At 43.3% G+C, this 21390-nt stretch overlaps 1 protein-coding gene across 3 annotated transcripts; it reads left to right on the top strand.

Annotated features, from left to right (window-relative positions):
• The first annotated feature begins 542 nt into the window (after window positions 1–542).
• On the top strand, window positions 543–10424 carry LOC129866007 (transmembrane protein 184C-like). 3 transcript variants are annotated; one of them, XM_055939143.1, is made up of 11 exons: window positions 543–755; window positions 1066–1196; window positions 1669–1705; window positions 2626–2831; window positions 3365–3439; window positions 3620–3713; window positions 6165–6277; window positions 6666–6765; window positions 7041–7212; window positions 8005–8079; window positions 9334–10424. In XM_055939143.1, the coding sequence occupies exons 1-11, from the start codon at window positions 639–641 to the stop codon at window positions 9798–9800; spliced, it is 1587 nt and encodes a 528-aa protein (XP_055795118.1). In that variant the 5' UTR covers window positions 543–638; the 3' UTR covers window positions 9801–10424. The 3 variants fall into 3 exon arrangements, with proteins under 3 accessions (XP_055795118.1, XP_055795117.1, XP_055795116.1); XM_055939141.1 differs by lacking the exons at window positions 543–755; window positions 1066–1196; window positions 1669–1705; ... (3 more) ...; window positions 6165–6277; window positions 6666–6765 and adding an exon at window positions 8179–8880 and having other exon boundaries at window positions 7103–7212; window positions 8005–8142; XM_055939142.1 differs by lacking the exons at window positions 543–755; window positions 1066–1196; window positions 1669–1705; ... (3 more) ...; window positions 6165–6277; window positions 6666–6765 and having other exon boundaries at window positions 7010–7212; window positions 8005–8880.
• Window positions 10425–21390: the final 10966 nt, after the last annotated feature.

The following is a 21390-nucleotide window of genomic DNA, read 5'->3' as shown; positions in this document are numbered from 1 at the left end:
GTAACAGGCAGTTAACGCCCTGGACCAGAGCTAGATGGATCGCTATAACGGTTTGTTGTAACGTGGGCGTCAACATGGAACCACACGCGCTATTATTTGACACCGATGTCCATTTCCGTTCCATGTCGCGAACAAATCGTCTCGGGACGCGGTAATCGGTTTATTCTCTGATTTTCTTCTATCCTCAGAGGTGGGTGAATCTAGAAGGAAAAAGAAGAAGCTCTTGTGAATTGAAATGGATGAAACGCAACGTTGCTTAGCTACAACGCAGGGACAGAGGATGTCTATTCAAAAAAGCTTAGGTTACTCATGATTGGGGCAAAGACAATGTTACAGCAATAACTGAATGATGCTTGTCAAGCACCTAGAGGTGTATCACTGTAGGAGTTTAGGCTGTTGACGTCATCATTTCTGTTATTTTGTCAACAAACTGTAGGCCACCCCATTGACATGCAGTGATAGTAGCCTGTAGGTTAGTGTCACAGTGTTGTGTTTAGGAAACAGCTACGGTAGATATAGTTTGTAGCCAACGCCCACCCATCCCATTCCCGTCTAGACCTTCAGTTCTAAACCCGAACATAACCCAACAGAAGCGAACTAAACGGAACTAACCGAACGAAACCGAACCGAACGGAATCATGCCGTGTACGTGTGGGAACTGGAGACGGTGGATCCGACCTCTCGTGGTCTGTCTCTACGTAGCCCTGCTACTCGTGGTTCTGCCGCTGTGTGTCTGGGAACTACAGAAGTCTGAGGTGAGATAGAACAAGTCCACAATCTGCCTTTCATATTAGGAGGAACTATTGCTCTCACATCTGTTAGCCTGTAATGGTGCAACTGCCACCAGTCAACGTCGTTGTGTTATTCTCCTCAGCTACTCGGCTTTGGTGTTATTGTATAGCCTGATCATGTTTGACTGTACAGATTGATCGAAACTGCTGGGATGCTGTTGTTGCTCTAATGTGTTCATTTATAAATGGTATCTCCTAGAAACGCCTGGATATGTAGTTAAACTTGGTCTGTTTCAGGTGGGGACCCACGGTAAAGCCTGGCACTGTGTTTCAGGTGGGGACCCACGGTAAAGCCTGGTTCATAGCTGGAGTGTTTGTGTTCATGACCATCCCTATCTCTCTGTGGGGCATCCTGCAGCACCTGGTACACTACACACAGCCTGAGCTACAGAAACCCATTATCAGGTAGGAACACACCTGGAACACACCTGGTACACTACACACAGCCTGAGCTACAGAATCCCATTATCAGGTAGGAACACACCTGGTACACTACACACAGCCTGAGCTACAGAAACCCATTATCAGGTAGGAACACACCTGGTACACTACACACAGCCTGAGCTACAGAAACCCATTATCAGGTAGGAACACACCTGGTACACTACACACAGCCTGAGCTACAGAAACCCATTATCAGGTAGGAACACACCTGGTACACTACACACAGCCTGAGCTACAGAAACCCATTATCAGGTAGGAACACACCTGGTACACTACACACAGCCTGAGCTACAGAAACCCATTATCAGGTAGGAACACACCTGGTACACTACACCTGTTGAAGCTAAATCCAAGCCAAATCTCTCAAGGTAAAAACTATTTGTAAATGGTAGGAGACCAGATACCACTGATCCTCTCTGTTGTGTTTCTACAGGATCCTGTGGATGGTACCCATCTACAGTGTGGACAGTGTAAGGATAAACTATTGTTACCCTTTCATTATAGTAATACTGGTACAACATATCTATCTGCTTGAAGACCTCTCACTGCAGAGAGAACTATGGAACACTAGACTAGAACACAGAGAACTATGGAACACTAGACTAGAACACAGAGAACTATGGAACACTAGACTAGAACACAGAGAACTATGGAACACTAGACTAGAACACAGAGAACTATGGAACACTAGACTAGAACACAGAGAACTATGGAACACTAGACTAGAACACAGAGAACTATGGAACACTAGACTAGAACACAGAGAACTATGGAACACTAGACTAGAACACAGAGAACTATGGAACACTAGACTAGAACACAGAGAACTATGGAACACTAGACTAGAACACAGAACTATGGAACACTAGAACACCGAGTCAGACATTCCATTGGTTTATAAGGAATGGCTGAACATTCTAAGTTCCATTAAGACCCCCGTATCTCTATGGTAACAGGACTAATTGAGGACGGCGTGGTGTTGTCACAAGGCTGGGCTGCTCAAATAGCAGAGTCAACACACACACACACACACACACACACACACACACACACACACACACACACACACACACACACACACACACACACACACACACACACCATTTCTTTACATTGGTCACTCCATCAATCAATATGTGCTGGTTGAAAATAATGGACACATTTCATATGGTCGTTCCTCATCTATCAATTAATCTGCCTTTCTCTCTCCCCCTCCTCTCCCCCTCTCATCCCCCTCCTCTCCCTCTCCCATCCCTCTCCCCCTCCTCTCCCCCTCCCCTCCCCCTCCTCTCCCCTCCCCCTCCCGTCCCCCTCCTCTCCCCCTCCCCTCTTCCCCCTCCTCTCCCCCTCCTCCCCTTGGACACCCATGTACATTGGACTTCTTCTTTAGTGGATCGCGCTGCGCTACCCCAGTATAGCCATCTACGTAGACACGTGTAGAGAGTGTTACGAGGCCTACGTCATTTACAACTTCCTCATCTTCCTGTTAAACTACCTCTCTAACCAGTATCCCAGTTTGGTGTTGATGCTAGAGGTTCAGGAACAACAGAAACACCTGCCACCTCTATGCTGCTGTCCACCATGGGCAATGGGAGAGTAAGTGAGGGAGGAGACGGGAGGGCGGGGAGGGAAGGAGGAGAGGGAGGAGAGGAGAGGGAGGGGGGGATGGGAGAGAGGGAGGAGAGGGAAGGAGGAGAGGGAAGGAGGAGAGGGAGGGAGGAGAGGGAGGAAGGAGAGGGAGGGAGGGAGGAGAGGGAAGGAGGGAGGGAGGGGGGAGGAGAGGGAGGGAGGGGAGAGAGGGAGGGGAGGGGAGAGTTGGAGTGATAGAGGGAGGGAGAGCAGGGAGAGTTGGATGAACATGAATACAATGTCTTGATTGATTGATGGATGTGACTGATTGATTGGCTGATGGATGTGACTGATTGATGGTTGGTTGTGATTGATTGGCTGATGGATGTGACTGATTGATGGTTGGTTGTGATTGATTGGCTGATGGATGTGACTGATTGATGGTTGGTTGTGATTGATTGGCTGATGGATGTGACTGATTGATGGTTGGTTGTGATTGATTGGCTGATGGATGTGATTGATTGGCTGATGGATGTGATTGGTTGTCTCTCCTCTGTCAGGGTGTTGCTGTTCCGCTGTAAGCTGGGGGTTCTACAGTACACCGTCGTCAGGGCCGTAACTACGGTGATAGCACTGTAAGTACAGCACTAACCAAGTAGTATATTATACATTACAAAATACATAAATACAGAATAGGAAAGGTTGATCAGGTTGTTTTTCTGATCCCCTCTCTCTCTCTCTCTCTCTCTCTCTCTGTCTCTGTCTCTGTCTCTGTCTCTGTCTCTGTCTCTGTCTCTCTCTCTCTCTCTCTGTAGTGTCTGTCAGTTGTGTGGTGTGTATGACGAGGGAAACTTCAGCAACAGGAATGCCTGGACCTATCTGGTCCTAGTCAACAATATCTCTCAACTGGTGAGAACTCACACACCTGGTCCTAGTCAACAATATCTCTCAACTGGTGAGAACTCACACACCTGGTCCTAGTCAACAATATCTCTCAACTGGTGAGAACTCACACACCTGGTCCTAACCTGGTCCTAGTCAACAATATCTCTCAACTGGTGAGAACTCACACACCTGGTCCTAACCTGGTCCTAGTCAACAATATCTCTCAACTGGTGAGAACTCACACACCTGGACTTTACACTAGTTATAGAAAAAAATAGTTTTACCTGCACACAAATTCAGTAGATGTTGGCTGAAATCTGATTCTCTACCCTGAAATGTGAAATGCACTACGACATTTAACAGCTTTAGAATGTAGCCCTTAACTTTATTGTCCTCAAAGGGCATTTTGAGTACTACCACAAATTACTCCGAATTACACACAGTGCTCAGTCTACTTGTCACGCCCTGACCTTAGTATTATTTGCTTTCTTTATTATTTTGGTTAGGTCAGGGTGTGACAAGGGGTGGTTTGTTTAGTTTGTCTTGTCTAGGGGTTTTTGTATGTCTATGGGTTTTTGACTAGTCTAGGTAGTTATATGTCTATGGTTGCCTAGATTGGTTCTCAATTAGAGGCAGCTGTTTATCGTTGTCTCTGATTGGGAACCATATTTAGGCAGCCATATTCCTTGAGCATTTCGTGGGTGATTGTCTATGTGTTAGTTGCCTGTGTCTGCACTTTTCATATATAGCTTCACGTTCGTTTTGTAAGTTTGTTTAAGTGTTCTTCGTTTCATTAAATGAGAAGATGTATTCATCTCACACTGCGCATGGTAAACATATGTTTACATTGCCAAAGCATAGATAAATATAAAGTGAAATAAACAATAAAACATTTATAGTAAACATTACACTCACAAAAGTTCGAAAAGAATAAAGACATTTCAAATGTCATATTACAGTACCGGTCAACAGTTTTAGAACACCTACTCATTCCAGTATTTTTCTTTATTTTTACTATTTTCTACATTGTAGAATAATAGTGAAGACATCAAAACTATGAAATAACACATATGGAATCATGTAGTAACCAAATAAGTGTTAAACAAATCAAAATATATTTGAGATTCTTCAAATAGCCAATTCTAAATAAATCACAGACAGTGTCACCAGTAAAGCACCCCCACACCATCACACCTCCTCCTCCATGCTTCACGATGGGAACCACATACGCAGATCATCCGTTCACCCACAACGGCGGTTTGAACCAAAAAATCTCCAATTTGAACTCCAGACCAAAGGACAGATTTCCACCAGTCTAATGTTCATTGCTCGTGTTTCTTGGTCCAAGCAAGACTCTTCTTATTGGTGTCCTTTAGTAGTGGTTTCTTTGCAGCAATTCGGCCATGAAGGCCTGATTCACACGGTCTCCTCTGAACAGTTGATGTTGAGATGTGTCTGTTACTTGAACTCTGTGAAGCATTTATTTGGGCTGCAATCTGAGGCTGGTATCTCTAATGAACTTATCCTCTGCAGCAGAGGTAACTCTGGGTCTTCCTTTCCTGTGGCGGTCCTCATGAGAGCCAGTTTCATCATAGGACTTGATGGTTTTTGCGACTTCACTTGAAGAAACTGTCAAAGTTCTTGAAATGTTCCGTATTGACTGACCTTCATGTCTTAAAGTAATGATGGACTGTTGTTTCTCTTTGCTTATTGGGCTGTTCTTGTCATAATATCGACTTGGTATTTTACCAAATAGGTCTGTCTTCTGTATACCACCCCTACCTTGTCACAACACAACTGATTGGCTCAAACGCATTAAGGAAAGAAATTCCACAAATTAACTTTTAACAAGGCACACCTGTTAATTTAAATGTTGGTTGAAAGAATGCCAAGAGTGTGCAAAGCTGTCATCAAGGCGAAGGGTGTCTCAAATATTAAATATATTTTGATCTGTTTAACACTTTTTTGGTTACTACATGATTCCATATGTGTTATTTCATAGTTTTGATGTCTTCACTATTATTCTACAATGTAGAAAATAGTAAAAATAAAGAAAAACCCTTGAATGAGTAGGTGTCCAAACTTTTTGGACCGGTACTGTTTGTCTATATACAGTGTTGTAAAATCACTGTGGTATTTCACCCAGTAGATACGGGAGTTTATCAAAATTGGATTTGTTTTCAAATTCTTTGTGGGTCTGTGTAATCTGAGGGAAATATGTGTCTCTAATATGGTCACACATTGGGCAGGAGGTTAGGAAGTGCAGCTCAGTTTCCACCTCATTTTGTGGGCAGTCTGCACATAGGCAGACCTGGCTCTCAAGAGAAGACAGGCTATGGCGGCCTTTCTCAATAGCAAGGCTATGCTCACTGAGTCTATAACTAATTTATAACTAAATAACTGTCATTAACACCATTACCTCTCTCAATAGCAAGGCTGTGCTCACTCTCTCTTTCTCTCTCTGTCTGTCTCCAGTTTGCCATGTATTGTCTGGTGCTGCTGTATAAAGCCTTGAAGGATGAACTGAGTCAGATTCGACCCGTTGGGAAGTTCCTCTGTGTTAAAATGGTCGTCTTCGCCTCCTTCTGGTAAGAGAGGGAGGGATGCGTGTTTTTAGTCAATCAAGAATGTCTATTAGAACACATGTTTTTTTCTGACTGTTGCTTAGCGTTGTGTGAGAGTGCCTGGGTACCACAGACAAAAGGAGGAAGTCAACAATTCCCCTCTCCCTCACTCTCCCTCACTCTCTCTTTCCCTTCATCGCTCTCTCTTCCCCACCCCTCCCTCTTTCCATCTCTCCACTCTCTTTGTCTCTTTCTCTCCCCTCCCTCTCTCTTTCTCTCCCCTCCCTCTCTTTCTCTCCCTCTCTCTTTCTCTCCCCTCCCTCTCTCTCTCTCTCCCCTCCCTCCCTCTCTCCCTCTTTCTCTCCCCTCCCTCTCTCCCCTCCCTCTCTCTCCCCTCCCTCCATCTCTCCAGGCAGGCAGTATTGATAGCTATACTGGTGAAAGTTGGAGTGATCTCTGATAAACACACCTGGGACTGGGACAGTGTTGAGGCTGTAGCCACTGGACTACAGGTACACACACACCTAACCCTCCCACACCCCAACAATACATCTGTGTAGAGATGTTTCTAGCAGCCATAGCCCACCACTACAGCTGTACCTATAAACCCACCTCTCTCTCTCTCACTCTCTTTCTTCCTCTCCCTCCCTACTCCAGGACTTTATCATCTGTATAGAGATGTTTCTAGCAGCCATAGCCCACCACTACAGCTGTACCTATAAACCCACCTCTCTCTCTCTCTCTTTCTCTTTCTCTTTCTCTTTCTTCCTCTCCCTCCCTACTCCAGGACTTTATCATCTGTATAGAGATGTTTCTAGCAGCCATAGCCCACCACTACAGCTTTACCTATAAACCCTACATACTGGAGGCAGAGGAGGGAAGCTGTTTTGACTCCTTCATGGCCATGTGGGACGTGTCTGACATCAGAGCAGACATCTCAGAGCAGGTCCAACACGTAGGTGAGTAGGGCGGAGTCACAGGATGCTTAACTATTAGCTCAATGTTACCCAACAGCAATGGATAGGTGCTAACTAAACATTAGCTCAATGTTACCCAACAGCAATGGATAGATGCTAACTAAACATTAGCTCAATGTTACCCAACAACAATGGATAGACGCTAACTAAACATTAGCTCAATGTTACCCAATGGATAGATGCTAACTAAACATTAGCTCAATGTTACCCAACAACAATGGATAGACGCTAACTAAACATTAGCTCAATGTTACCCAACAGCAATGGATATATGCTAACGAAACGTTAGCGCAATGTTACCCAATGGATAGATGCTAACTAAACATTAGCTCAATGTTACCCAACAACAATGGATAGACGCTAACTAAACATTAGCTCAATGTTACCCAACAGCAATGGATATATGCTAACGAAACGTTAGCGCAATGTTACCCAATGGATAGATGCTAACTAAACATTAGCTCAATGTTACCCAACAACAATGGGTAGACGCTAACTAAATGTTAGCTCAATGTTACTCCAATGTCAAATTAATGTTGCTGTCTAGGTTGACCTGTGTGTACTCTCTTTGTGTGCGTATTCTGTGCGTGTGTACTCTGTGTAAGTGTGTATGTATATGTGTACTCTCTCTCTCTCTGTGTGTGTGTGTGTATGTGTACTCTCTCTCTGTGTGTGTGTGTGTGTGTGTGTGTGTGTGTGTGTGTGTGTGTGTGTGTGTAGCTACCACTAACCTGGTCCTGTCCCTGCGTAGTAATACCACCCCTCCCCCCTCAGGTCGGACCGTCCTGGGCAGACCCAATAACATGTACTTTGGCTCCACCCGCCGTCCTGAACACACTGAACACACAGGTCTGTCTGGCCGTCCTGAACACACTGAACACACAGGTCTGTCTGGCTGTCCTGAACACACAGGTCTGTCTGGCCGTCCTGAACACACTGAACACACAGGTCTGTCTGGCCGTCCTGAACACACAGGTCTGTCTGGCCGTCCTGAACACACTGAACACACAGGTCTGTCTGGCCGTCCTGAACACACAGGTCTGTCTGGCTGTCCTGAACACACTGAACACACAGGTCTGTCTGGCCGTCCTGAACACACTGAACACACAGGTCTGTCTGGCCGTCCTGAACACACTGAACATACAGGTCTATCTGGCCGTCCTGAACACACTGAACACACTGGTCTGTCTGGCCGTCCTGAACACACTGGTCTGTCTGGCCGTCCTGAACACACTGAACACACAGGTCTCTCTGGCCATCCTGAACACACTGAACACACAGGTCTGTCTGGCTGTCCTGAAGACACTAAACACACAGGTCTGTCTGGCCGTCCTGAACACACAGGTCTGTCCGGCCGTCCGGAACACACTGAACATACAGGTCTGTCTGGCCGTCCTGAACACACTGAACACACAGGTCTGTCTGGCCGTCCTGAACACACAGGTCTGTCTGGCCGTCCTGAACACACAGGTCTGTCTGGCCGTCCTGAACACACAGGTCTGTCTGGCCGTCCTGAACACACAGGTCTGTCTGGCCGTCCTGAACACACAGGTCTGTCTGGCCGTCCTGAACACACTGAACACACAGGTCTGTCTGGCCGTCCTGAACACACAGGTCTGTCTGGCCGTCCTGAACACACTGAACACACAGGTCTCTCTGGCCATCCTGAACACACTGAACACACAGGTCTGTCTGGCTGTCCTGAACACACTGAACACACAGGTCTGTCTGGCCGTCCTGAACACACTGAACACACTGGTCTGTCTGGCCGTCCTGAACACACTGAACACACTGGTCTGTCTGGCCGTCCTGAACACACTGAACACACAGGTCTGTCTGGCCGTCCTGAACACACTGAACACACTGGTCTGTCTGGCCGTCCTGAACACACAGGTCATACAGTTATAGATTTGGTATTTCTGATCTGTTATATTTACATTATTAGTCAGTTTATTTATTTTATGCACTTTGAGGTTATCTCGTAATGAAAAGTGCTTTACAATTGGAATACATTAGTAATATTTCTTCATTTTACTGGAACGTTTAAAACATTTTTTGCACTTTGAGATTATCTTGTAATGAAATTATTATTATTATTATTAGGTCTCCTGTCGGCTGCGTCCCAGGGGGGGTCAGAGCAAGACATCATCGTCACGGAAACCGTCTCCGTCCCCGCCTCCCCTCTGTCGGGTCACTACCAGGTGCTAGGCCACACCCCAAAGCCACACTCTTACTCCGCCCCCTCCGGGTTCTTTTCTTCTGATTGGGACGAGGACAGCGAGGAGAAACGATCTGAGACCAGTGCAGTGGTTTCGCACACTGGTGACATCACTGGCGACGCCCCCACGGCGGACATCAGTGGCGCCCTCGTTGAAATCACTGGTGACACTTCCGCTGACATCACTGCGAGTGGTGACTTCATTCGTGACATCTCTGATGGTGACCTGATTGGCGACGCACCCAGTGACATCACTGGCCATGCCCTCATTGACATCAGTAGCGAAGTCCCCGGTGAAACGACTGGTGACTTTACTGGTGACATCACTAGTAACATTACTTTTTGCACGTAGGAGGAGTGTTATTGGTCCAGAGTGTGTTCCTTCCTGTCTCGTGACTCCTCCCCTTCACCCTGACTGGCTGAGACGAGCTGGCGAGTGAGTTTCTAAAGGGGGAGTGAACACAATTCAGAAATAAGGGTTGAAAACCAGAACCAGCCAAGGAGAGTTTGGACACAGAGGAAGCCATGTTGATGTAATATTTTCCATGCCATAACAATAGATGAATTATAAATAACTTTATAAATGATGTTTATAAAACACTAATGTCAAGTTTGACTTAATAATGTTATATAATTATGTTTCGTTACTATAATTACTATTGTTTTAATATTTTGTAATTAATCATTTTTGGATAACAATGGTATTTTATTGTTGACAGTATTTTGTCATTATCCGTTTCATTCATTTAATATATATTAATAAATACAACAATTCAATAACACATATATATATACACACTGCAATAGACTGAACTACAGCTAATCATTATTACAGACATGTTACTAAAGACAAAACACAGCTTACTCACGCCACAGCAGACCTTCTATTCAGCAGCAGGATGCCATTGACTTGTCAGCTGAGTTATTCAGCGACCTTCTTCTGTTGTCTTGGTAATAAAACCATTACAAAATGTCATGGTGTTACAAGCCTGAATGGTGTTTCCAACTTCCCCACAGTAGAATGTCATGGTGTTAGCCTGTCTGAATGGTGTTTACAACTTCCCTACAGTAGAATATCATGGTGTTTACAACTTCCCTACAGTAGAATATCATGGTGTTAGCCTGTCTGAATGGTGTTTACAACTTCCCTACAGTAGAATATCATGGTGTTTACAACTTCCCTACAGTAGAATATCACGGTGTTAGCCTGTCTGAATGGTGTTTACAACTTCCCTACAGTAGAATATCATGGTGTTTACAACTTCCCTACAGTAGAATATCATGATGTTTACAACTTCCCCACAGTAGAATATCATGGTGTTTACAACTTCCCTACAGTAGAATATCATGGTGTTTACAACTTCCCCACAGTAGAATATCATGGTGTTTACAACTTCCCTACAGTAGAATATCATGGTGTTTACAACTTCCCCACAGTAGAATATCATGGTGTTAGCCTGTCTGAATGGTGTTTACAACTTCCCTACAGTAGAATATCATGGTGTTAGCCTGTCTGAATGGTGTTTACAACTTCCCTACAGTAGAATATCACGGTGTTAGCCTGTCTGAATGATGTTTACAACTTCCCTACAGTAGAATATCATGGTGTTAGCCTGTCTGAATTGTGTTTACAACTTCCCCACAGTAGAATATCATGGTGTTAGCCTGTCTGAATGATGTTTACAATTTCCCTACAGTAGAATATCATGGTGTTAGCCTGTCTGAAGGATGTTTACAACTTCCCTACAGTAGAATATCATGGTGTTTACAACTTCCCCACAGTAGAATATCATGGTGTTAGCCTGTCTGAATGGTGTTTACAACTTCCCTACAGTAGAATATCATGGTGTTAGCCTGTCTGAATGGTGTTTACAACTTCTCTACAGTAGAATATCACGGTGTTAGCCTGTCTGAATGATGTTTACAACTTCCCTACAGTAGAATATCATGGTGTTAGCCTGTCTGAATTGTGTTTACAACTTCCCCACAGTAGAATATCATGGTGTTAGCCTGTCTGAATGATGTTTACAATTTCCCTACAGTAGAATATCATGGTGTTAGCCTGTCTGAAGGATGTTTACAACTTCCCTACAGTAGAATATCATGGTGTTAGCCTGTCTGAATGGTGTTTACAACTTCCCCACAGTAGAATATCATGGTGTTAGCCTGTCTGAATGATGTTTACAACTTCCCTACAGTAGAATATCATGGTGTTTACAACTTCCCTACAGTAGAATATCATGGTGTTAGCCTGTCTGAATGGTGTTTACAACTTCCCCACAGTAGAATATCATGGTGTTTACAACTTCCCTACAGTAGAATATCATGGTGTTAGCCTGTCTGAATGATGTTTACAACTTCCCTACAGTATAATATCATGGTGTTTACAACTTCCCTACAGTAGAATATCATGGTGTTTACAACTTCCCTACAGTAGAATATCATGGTGTTAGCCTGTCTGAATGATGTTTACAACTTCCCTACAGTAGAATATCATGGTGTTAGCCTGTCTGAATGGTGTTTACAACTTCCCTACAGTAGAATATCATGGTGTTAGCCTGTCTGAATGGTGTTTACAACTTCCCCACAGTAGAATATCATGGTGTTAGCCTGTCTGAATGATGTTTACAACTTCCCTACAGTAGAATATCATGGTGTTAGCCTGTCTAAATGGTGTTTACAACTTCCCCACAGTAGAATATCATGGTGTTAGCCTGTCTGAATGGTGTTTACAACTTCCCTACAGTAGAATATCATGGTGTTTACAACTTCCCTACAGTAGAATATCATGGTGTTAGCCTGTCTGAATGATGTTTACAACTTCCCTACAGTAGAATATCATGGTGTTAGCCTGTCTGAATGGTGTTTACAACTTCCCTACAGTATAATATCATGGTGTTTACAACTTCCCTACAGTAGAATATCATGGTGTTAGCCTGTCTGAATGATGTTTACAACTTCCCTACAGTAGAATATCATGGTGTTTACAACTTCCCTACAGTAGAATATCATGGTGTTAGCCTGTCTGAATGGTGTTTACAACTTCCCTACAGTAGAATATCATGGTGTTTACAACTTCCCTACAGTAGAATATCATGGTGTTTACAACTTCCCTACAGTAGAATATCATGGTGTTTACAACTTCCCTACAGTAGAATATCATGGTGTTAGCCTGTCTGAATGATGTTTACAACTTCCCTACAGTAGAATATCATGGTGTTAGCCTGTCTGAATGGTGTTTACAACTTCCCTACAGTATAATATCATGGTGTTAGCCTGTCTGAATGATGTTTACAACTTCCCTACAGTAGAATATCATGGTGTTAGCCTGTCTGAATGGTGTTTACAACTTCCCTACAGTAGAATATCATGGTGTTAGCCTGTCTGAATGATGTTTACAACTTCCCTACAGTAGAATATCATGGTGTTAGCCTGTCTGAATGATGTTTACAACTTCCCTACAGTAGAATATCATGGTGTTAGCCTGTCTGAAGGATGTTTACAACTTCCCCACAGTAGAATATCATGGTGTTAGCCTGTCTGAATGATGTTTACAACTTCCCCACAGTAGAATATCATGGTGTTTACAACTTCCCCACAGTAGAATATCATGGTGTTTACAACTTCCCTACAGTAGAATATCATGGTGTTAGCCTGTCTGAATGGTGTTTACAACTTCCCTACAGTAGAATATCATGGTGTTAGCCTGTCTGAATGATGTTTACAACTTCCATACAGTAGAATATCATGGTGTTAGCCTGTCTGAATGGTGTTTACAACTTCCCTACAGTATAATATCATGGTGTTAGCCTGTCTGAATGATGTTTACAACTTCCCTACAGTAGAATATCATGGTGTTAGCCTGTCTGAATGGTGTTTACAACTTCCCTACAGTATAATATCATGGTGTTAGCCTGTCTGAATGATGTTTACAACTTCCCTACAGTATAATATCATGGTGTTAGCCTGTCTGAATGATGTTTACAACTTCCCCACAGTAGAATATCATGGTGTTAGCCTGTCTGAATGATGTTTACAACTTCCCTACAGTAGAATATCATGGTGTTAGCCTGTCTGAATGGTGTTTACAACTTCCCTACAGTATAATATCATGGTGTTAGCCTGTCTGAATGATGTTTACAACTTCCCTACAGTATAATATCATGGTGTTAGCCTGTCTGAATGGTGTTTACAACTTCCCTACAGTATAATATCATGGTGTTTACAACTTCCCTACAGTAGAATATCATGGTGTTTACAACTTCCCTACAGTATAATATCATGGTGTTTACAATTTCCCTACAGTAGAATATCATGGTGTTAGCCTGTCTGAATGATGTTTACAACTTCCCCACAGTAGAATATCATGGTGTTAGCCTGTCTGAATGATGTTTACAACTTCCCTACAGTAGAATATCATGGTGTTTCCAACTTCCCTACAGTAGAATATCATGGTGTTAGCCTGTCTGAATGATGTTTACAACTTCCCTACAGTATAATATCATGGTGTTAGCCTGTCTGAATGGTGTTTACAACTTCCCCACAGTAGAATATCATGGTGTTAGCCTGTCTGAATGATGTTTACAACTTCCCTACAGTATAATATCATGGTGTTAGCCTGTCTGAATGGTGTTTACAACTTCCCTACAGTAGAATATCATGGTGTTAGCCTGTCTGAATGGTGTTTACAACTTCCCTACAGTATAATATCATGGTGTTAGCCTGTCTGAATGATGTTTACAACTTCCCTACAGTAGAATATCATGGTGTTAGCCTGTCTGAATGATGTTTACAATTTCCCTACAGTAGAATATCATGGTGTTAGCCTGTCTGAAGGATGTTTACAACTTCCCTACAGTAGAATATCATGGTGTTAGCCTGTCTGAATGGTGTTTACAACTTCCCTACAGTAGAATATCATGGTGTTTACAACTTCCCTACAGTAGAATATCATGGTGTTAGCCTGTCTGAATGATGTTTACAACTTCCCTACAGTAGAATATCATGGTGTTAGCCTGTCTGAATGATGTTTACAATTTCCCCACAGTAGAATATCATGGTGTTAGCCTGTCTGAATGATGTTTACAACTTCCCTACAGTAGAATATCCTGGTGTTAGCCTGTCTGAATTGTGTTTACAACTTCCCCACAGTAGAATATCATGGTGTTAGCCTGTCTGAATGATGTTTACAACTTCCCTACAGTAGAATATCATGGTGTTAGCCTGTCTGAATGATGTTTACAACTTCCCCACAGTAGAATATCATGGTGTTAGCCTGTCTGAATGGTGTTTACAACTTCCCTACAGTAGAATATCATGGTGTTAGCCTGTCTGAATGATGTTTACAACTTCCCTACAGTATAATATCATGGTGTTTACAACTTCCCTACAGTAGAATATCATGGTGTTAGCCTGTCTGAATGATGTTTACAACTTCCCTACAGTAGAATATCATGGTGTTAGCCTGTCTGAATGATGTGTACAACTTCCCTACAGTAGAATATCATGGTGTTAGCCTGTCTGAATGATGTTTACAACTTCCCTACAGTAGAATATCATGGTGTTAGCCTGTCTGAATGGTGTTTACAACTTCCCCACAGTAGAATATCATGGTGTTAGCCTGTCTGAATGGTGTTTACAACTTCCCCACAGTAGAATATCATGGTGTTAGCCTGTCTGAATGGTGTTTACAACTTCCCTACAGTAGAATATCATGGTGTTTACAACTTCCCTACAGTATAATATCATGGTGTTAGCCTGTCTGAATGATGTTTACAACTTCCCTACAGTATAATATCATGGTGTTTACAACTTCCCTACAGTAGAATATCATGGTGTTAGCCTGTCTGAATGATGTTTACAACTTCCCTACAGTAGAATATCATGGTGTTTACAACTTCCCTACAGTAGAGTATCATGGTGTTAGCCTGTCTGAATGGTGTTTACAACTTCCCCACAGTAGAATATCCTGGTGTTAGCCTGTCTGAATGGTGTTTACAACTTCCCCACAGTAGAGTATCATGGTGTTAGCCTGTCTGAATGGTGTTTACAACTTCCCTACAGTAGAATATCATGATGTTTACAACTTCCCTACAGTAGAATATCATGATGTTTACAACTTCCCTACAGTAGAATATCATGGTGTTAGCCTGTCTGAATGGTGTTTACAACTTCCCTACAGTAGAATATCATGATGTTTACAACTTCCCTACAGTAGAATATCATGGTGTTTACAACTTCCCCACAGTAGAATATCATGATGTTTACAACTTCCCTACAGTAGAATATCATGGTGTTAGCCTGTCTGAATGGTGTTTACAACTTCCCCACAGTAGAATATCATGGTGTTTACAACTTCCCTACAGTAGAATATCATGGTGTTTACAACTTCCCTACAGTAGAATATCATGGTGTTAGCCTGTCTGAATGATGTTTACAACTTCCCCACAGTAGAATATCATGGTGTTTACAACTTCCCCACAGTAGAATATCATGATGTTTACAACTTCCCTACAGTAGAATATCATGGTGTTAGCCTGTCTGAATGGTGTTTACAACTTCCCCACAGTAGAATATCATGGTGTTTACAACTTCCCTACAGTAGAATATCATGGTGTTTACAACTTCCCTACAGTAGAATATCATGGTGTTAGCCTGTCTGAATGGTGTTTACAACTTCCCTACAGTAGAATATCATGGTGTTAGCCTGTCTGAATGGTGTTTACAACTTCCCTACAGTATAATATCATGGTGTTTACAACTTCCCTACAGTATAATATCATGGTGTTTACAACTTCCCTACAGTAGAATATCATGGTGTTAGCCTGTCTGAATGATGTTTACAACTTCCCTACAGTATAATATCATGGTGTTTACAACTTCCCTACAGTATAATATCATGGTGTTAGCCTGTCTGAATGATGTTTACAACTTCCCCACAGTAGAATATCATGGTGTTAGCCTGTCTGAATGATGTTTACAACTTCCCCACAGTAGAATATCATGGTGTTAGCCTGTCTGAATGGTGTTTACAACTTCTTTGATCGATAAATCAACATATTCCCAAGCAGCTGGGAGAGAGTGAACGGTCAGTTATGTACAACAGCGAACCAATCAGTTGGTAAAGCGACGCGGCGACATGAATCCAACATGGCTTCCCTGAGAGGACAAGGAGCAACTTGGAGAAGCAGAGTAATGAAGGAAGGAGATCCAGGAAAACATCGCTAAAATGCTCACAACAAACTGTTACAATCTGTTATTAAAAAAGTAGATTAGCTCATGTCAGACACGCACAAACAAGGAGTGTGCATGAATGAACAATATTAACCTTTTAGAAATAAACTTGCAATCTTTAGAAGATGAATTGGACCAGCAAGAAAACAGAATGAGACGAAACAACAAGATAATATAGTCCTTACCGGAATATTAGGAAAAAGGTAACCTGGTCTCAGACCATTTCGTATTGTTCTGTATGTAAATCAGAGACACTCTTTTTAGTATGATATGTTATGTTTGGTATGGTTACATAAGACAGATGGTTACGTAAGGCAAAAAAAATAAGTGGGGTGGTTGGGTGTGTGTATAACACGAACGTCTAGCAACCCAAAAGTTGAGAGTTTGAATCTCATCACGGACAACTTGAGCATTTTAGCTAATTAGCAACATTTCAACTACTTACTACTTATTATCTACTTTGCATGTTAGATAACTGGGTTGCCCCCCCCCCCCCCCCCCCCCCCCCCCCTTGGGTTGTGCCGTGGCGAAGATCTTTGTGGGCTATACTCGGCCTTGTCTCAGGATGGTAAGTTGGTGGTTTGAAGATATCCCTCTAGTGGTGTGGGGGCTGTGCTTTGGCAGAGTGGGTGGGGTTATATCCTTCCTGTTTGGCCCTGTCCGGGGGTATCATCGGATGGGGCCACAGTGTCTCCTGACCCCTCCTGTCTCAGCCTCCAGTATTTATGCTGCAGTAGTTTATGTGTCGGGGGGCTAGGGTCAGTCTGTTATATCTGGAGTATTTCTCCTGTCTTATCCGGTGTCCTGTGTGAATTTAAGTATGCTCTCTCTAATTCTCTCTTTCTTTCTTTCTCTCGGAGGACCTGAGCCCTAGGACCATGCCTCAGGACTACCTGGCATGATGACTCCTTGTTGTCCCCAGTCCACCGGGCCTTGCTGCTGCTCCAGTTTCAACTGTTCTGCCTGCGACTATGGAACCCTGACCTGTTCACCGGACGTGCTACCTTGTCCCAGACCTGCTGTTTTCAACTCTCTAGAGACAGCAGGAGCGGTAGAGATACTCTGAATGATCGGCTATGATAAGTCAACTGACATTTACTCCTGATTATTATTTGACTATGCTGGTCATTTATGAACATTTGAACATCTCGGCCATGTTCTGTTATAATCTCCACCCGGCACAGCCAGAAGAGGACTGGCCACCCCTCATAGCCTGGTTCCTCTCTAGGTTTCTTCCTAGGTTTTGTCCTTTCTAGGGAGTTTTTCCCAGCTACCGTGCTTCTACACCTGCATTGCTTGCTGTTTGGGGTTTTAGGCTGGGTTTCTGTACAGCACTTTGAGATATCAGCTGATGTAAGAAGGGCTATATAAAAAAAAACTTTATTTGAGATAACCCTTCCCCTAACCGTAACCTTAACCCTTTTAACTAACCCCTTCACTTAACCATTTAATCTAACTCCTAAACGTATTCATAATGCCTAGCTAACATTCGCCACCTAGCTGGAATTCATAATATATCATACATTTTGAAAAATTCGTAACATATCATACGAAATGGACGATGTAAATCCACAAATTAATACAGTTGAAGTCGGAAGTTTACAAACACCTTAGCCAAATACATTTAAACTCAGTTTTTCCACAATTCCTGACATTTAATCCCAGTACAAAATCCCTGTTTTAGGTCAGTTAGGATCCCCATTTTATTTTAAGAATGTGAAATGTCAGAATAATAGTAGAGAGAATGATTTATTTCAGCTTTTATTTCTTTCATCACATTCCCAGTGGGTCAGAAGTTTACATACACTCAATTAGTATTTGGTACCATTGCCTTTAAATTGTTTAACTTGGGTCAAACGTTTTGGGTAGCCTTCCACAAGCTTCCCACAATAAGTTGGGTGAATTTTGGCCCATTCCTCCTGACAGAGCTGGTGTAACTGGGTCAGGTTTGTAGGCCTCCTTGCTCGCACACACTTTTTCAGTTCTGCCCACAAATGTTCTATAGGATTGAGGTCAGGGCTTTGTGATGGCCACTCCAAAACCTTGACTTTGTTGTCCTTAAGCCATTTTGCCACAACTTTGGAAATATGCTTGGGATCATTGTCCATTTGGAAGACCCATTTGCGACCAAGCTTCAACTTCCTGACTGATGTCTTGAGATGTTGCTTCAATATATCAACATACTTTTCCTCCCTCATGATGCCATCTATTTTGACAGACAACCACACAGTCAGACAGACAACCACACACACAGTCAGACAGACAGATAACCACACACACAGTCAGACAGACAGATAACCACACACACAGTCAGACAGACAGATAACCACACACACACACACACAGTCAGACAGACAGACAACCACACACAGTCAGACAGACAGACAACCACACACAGTCAGTCAGACAGATAACCACACACACAGTCAGACAGACAGATAACCACACACACAGTCAGACAGACAGATAACCACACACACAGTCAGACAGACAGACAACCACACACAGTCAGTCAGACAGACAGATAACCACACACACAGTCAGACAGACAGACAACCACACACAGTCAGTCAGACAGACAGATAACCACACACACAGTCAGACAGACAGATAACCACACACACAGTCAGACAGACAGACAGATAACCACACACAGTCAGTCAGACAGACAGATAACCACACACCTCTTTGCTCTCAGAATCCTACAGTGAAGCCATGAGGGGAGAGAGAGTGGTCTGAAAACTCACCTCAATAATGACGTGAAACCAGTTGTATTACAATATTTAATCATGATTTTATTGGGATTAAAAAGTCTATATGGAATGTCCAGATATACAGTAATATGACACATAAGTAAACACAGGATCCTAACTTCCACTTATTAATCAACATGATAGTCAATGTTAAAATTTAAGAAGAAGTTAGAATTCTCCTCATATAAAGCAGTGGCCACTAGATTCCATTCTGAAATGCCAGTTGATTAGTAAAGGTAGGTAGATACACGGTTAAAAAATAAAATCGTAGAAAAATTCTCTGATAAGTGACTGGCTGGTGATCATCGTCCTAATTCACGGCGGGGGAACATGCCCCCCCCCCCCCCCCGGTATTCAACAGCTCAATAGGTCCTAATGGCCATAACATGCCCCCCCCCCCCCCCCCCGGTATTCAACAGCTCAATAGGTCCTAATGGCCATAACATGCCCCCCCCCCCGGTATTCAACAGCTCAATAGGTCCTAATGGCCATAACATGCCCCCCCCCCCCCCCCCCCCCGGTATTCAACAGCTCAATAGGTCCTAATGGCCATAACATGCACCCCCCCCCCCCCCCCGGTATTCAACAGCTCAATAGGTCCTAATGGCCATAACATGCCCCCCCCCCCCCCCCCGGTATTCAACAGCTCAATAGGTCCTAATGGCCATAACATGCCCCCCCCCCCCCCCCCCCCCCGGTATTCAACAGCTCAATAGGTCCTAATGGCCATAACATGCCCCCCCCCCCCCCCCCCAGACACTGTTCCACCCTTGCTGATGATATTCTGATGGTGGAGTCATATACAGTTGAAGTCAGAAGTTTACATACACTTAGGTTGGAGTCATTAAAACTCGTTTTCCAACCACTCCACACATTTCTTGTTAACAAACTATAGTTTTGGCAAGTCGTTTAGGACATCTACTTTGTGCATGACACATGTAGTTATTCCAACAATTGTTTACAGACAGATTATTTCACTTATAATTCACTGTATCACAATTCCAGTGGGTCAGAAGTTTACATACACTAAGTTGACAGTGCCTTTAAACAGCTTGGAAAATTCCAGAAAATGATGTCATGGCTTTAGAAGCTTCTAATAGGCCAATTGACCATTTGACCCAAGTAAAACAATTTAAAGGCAATGCTACCAAATACTAATTGAGTGCACGTAAACTTCTGACCCACTGGGAATGTGATGAAATAAATAAATCATTCTCTCTTCTATTATTTTGACATTTCACATTCTTAAATAAAGTGGTGATCCTAACTGAACTAAAACAGGGAATTTTTACTAGGATTAAATGTCAGGAATTGTGAAAAACTGAGTTTAAATGTAGTTGGCTAAGGTGTATGTAAACCTCCGACTTCAACTGTAGATTCAACAGGATTGGGTTTCAGTTCTGAAATATAATATGTTTGCTCTATCTAGTAACTCCTTATCATACTCTGATGTAAACAGACAGCTTCGTCTCTCAAGGTAACCACGTTGGTGAGTGGTGGGTATCCTGTCAACACGCTCTCTTTTTACCTCTCCCACACCAACTCAGTCACACATTCTCTCTCACAGTCTCTCGCTCTCTCTCACAGTCTCTCGCTCTCTCTCACAGTCTCTCGCTCTCTCTCACAGTCTCTCGCTCTCTCTCACAGTCTCTCGCTCTCTCTCACAGTCTCTCGCTCTCTCTCACAGTCTCTCGCTCTCTCTCACAGTCTCTCGCTCTCTCACACAGTCTCTCGCTCTCTCACACAGTCTCTCGCTCTCTCACACAGTCTCTCGCTCTCTCTCTTTCACAGTCTCTCGCTCTCTCTCTCACACAGTCTCTCGCTCTCTCTCTTTCACAGTCTCTCGCTCTCTCTCTCTCACAGTCTCTCGCTCTCTCTCTCTCACAGTCTCGCTCTCTCTCACAGTCTCTCGCTCTCTCTCACAGTCTCTCGCTCTCTCTCACAGTCTCTCGCTCT

Source organism: Salvelinus fontinalis, chromosome 11, assembly GCF_029448725.1.
Source record: "Salvelinus fontinalis isolate EN_2023a chromosome 11, ASM2944872v1, whole genome shotgun sequence".
NCBI lineage: Eukaryota > Metazoa > Chordata > Actinopteri > Salmoniformes > Salmonidae > Salvelinus > Salvelinus fontinalis.
This window is presented reverse-complemented; position numbering and strand designations above follow the sequence as displayed.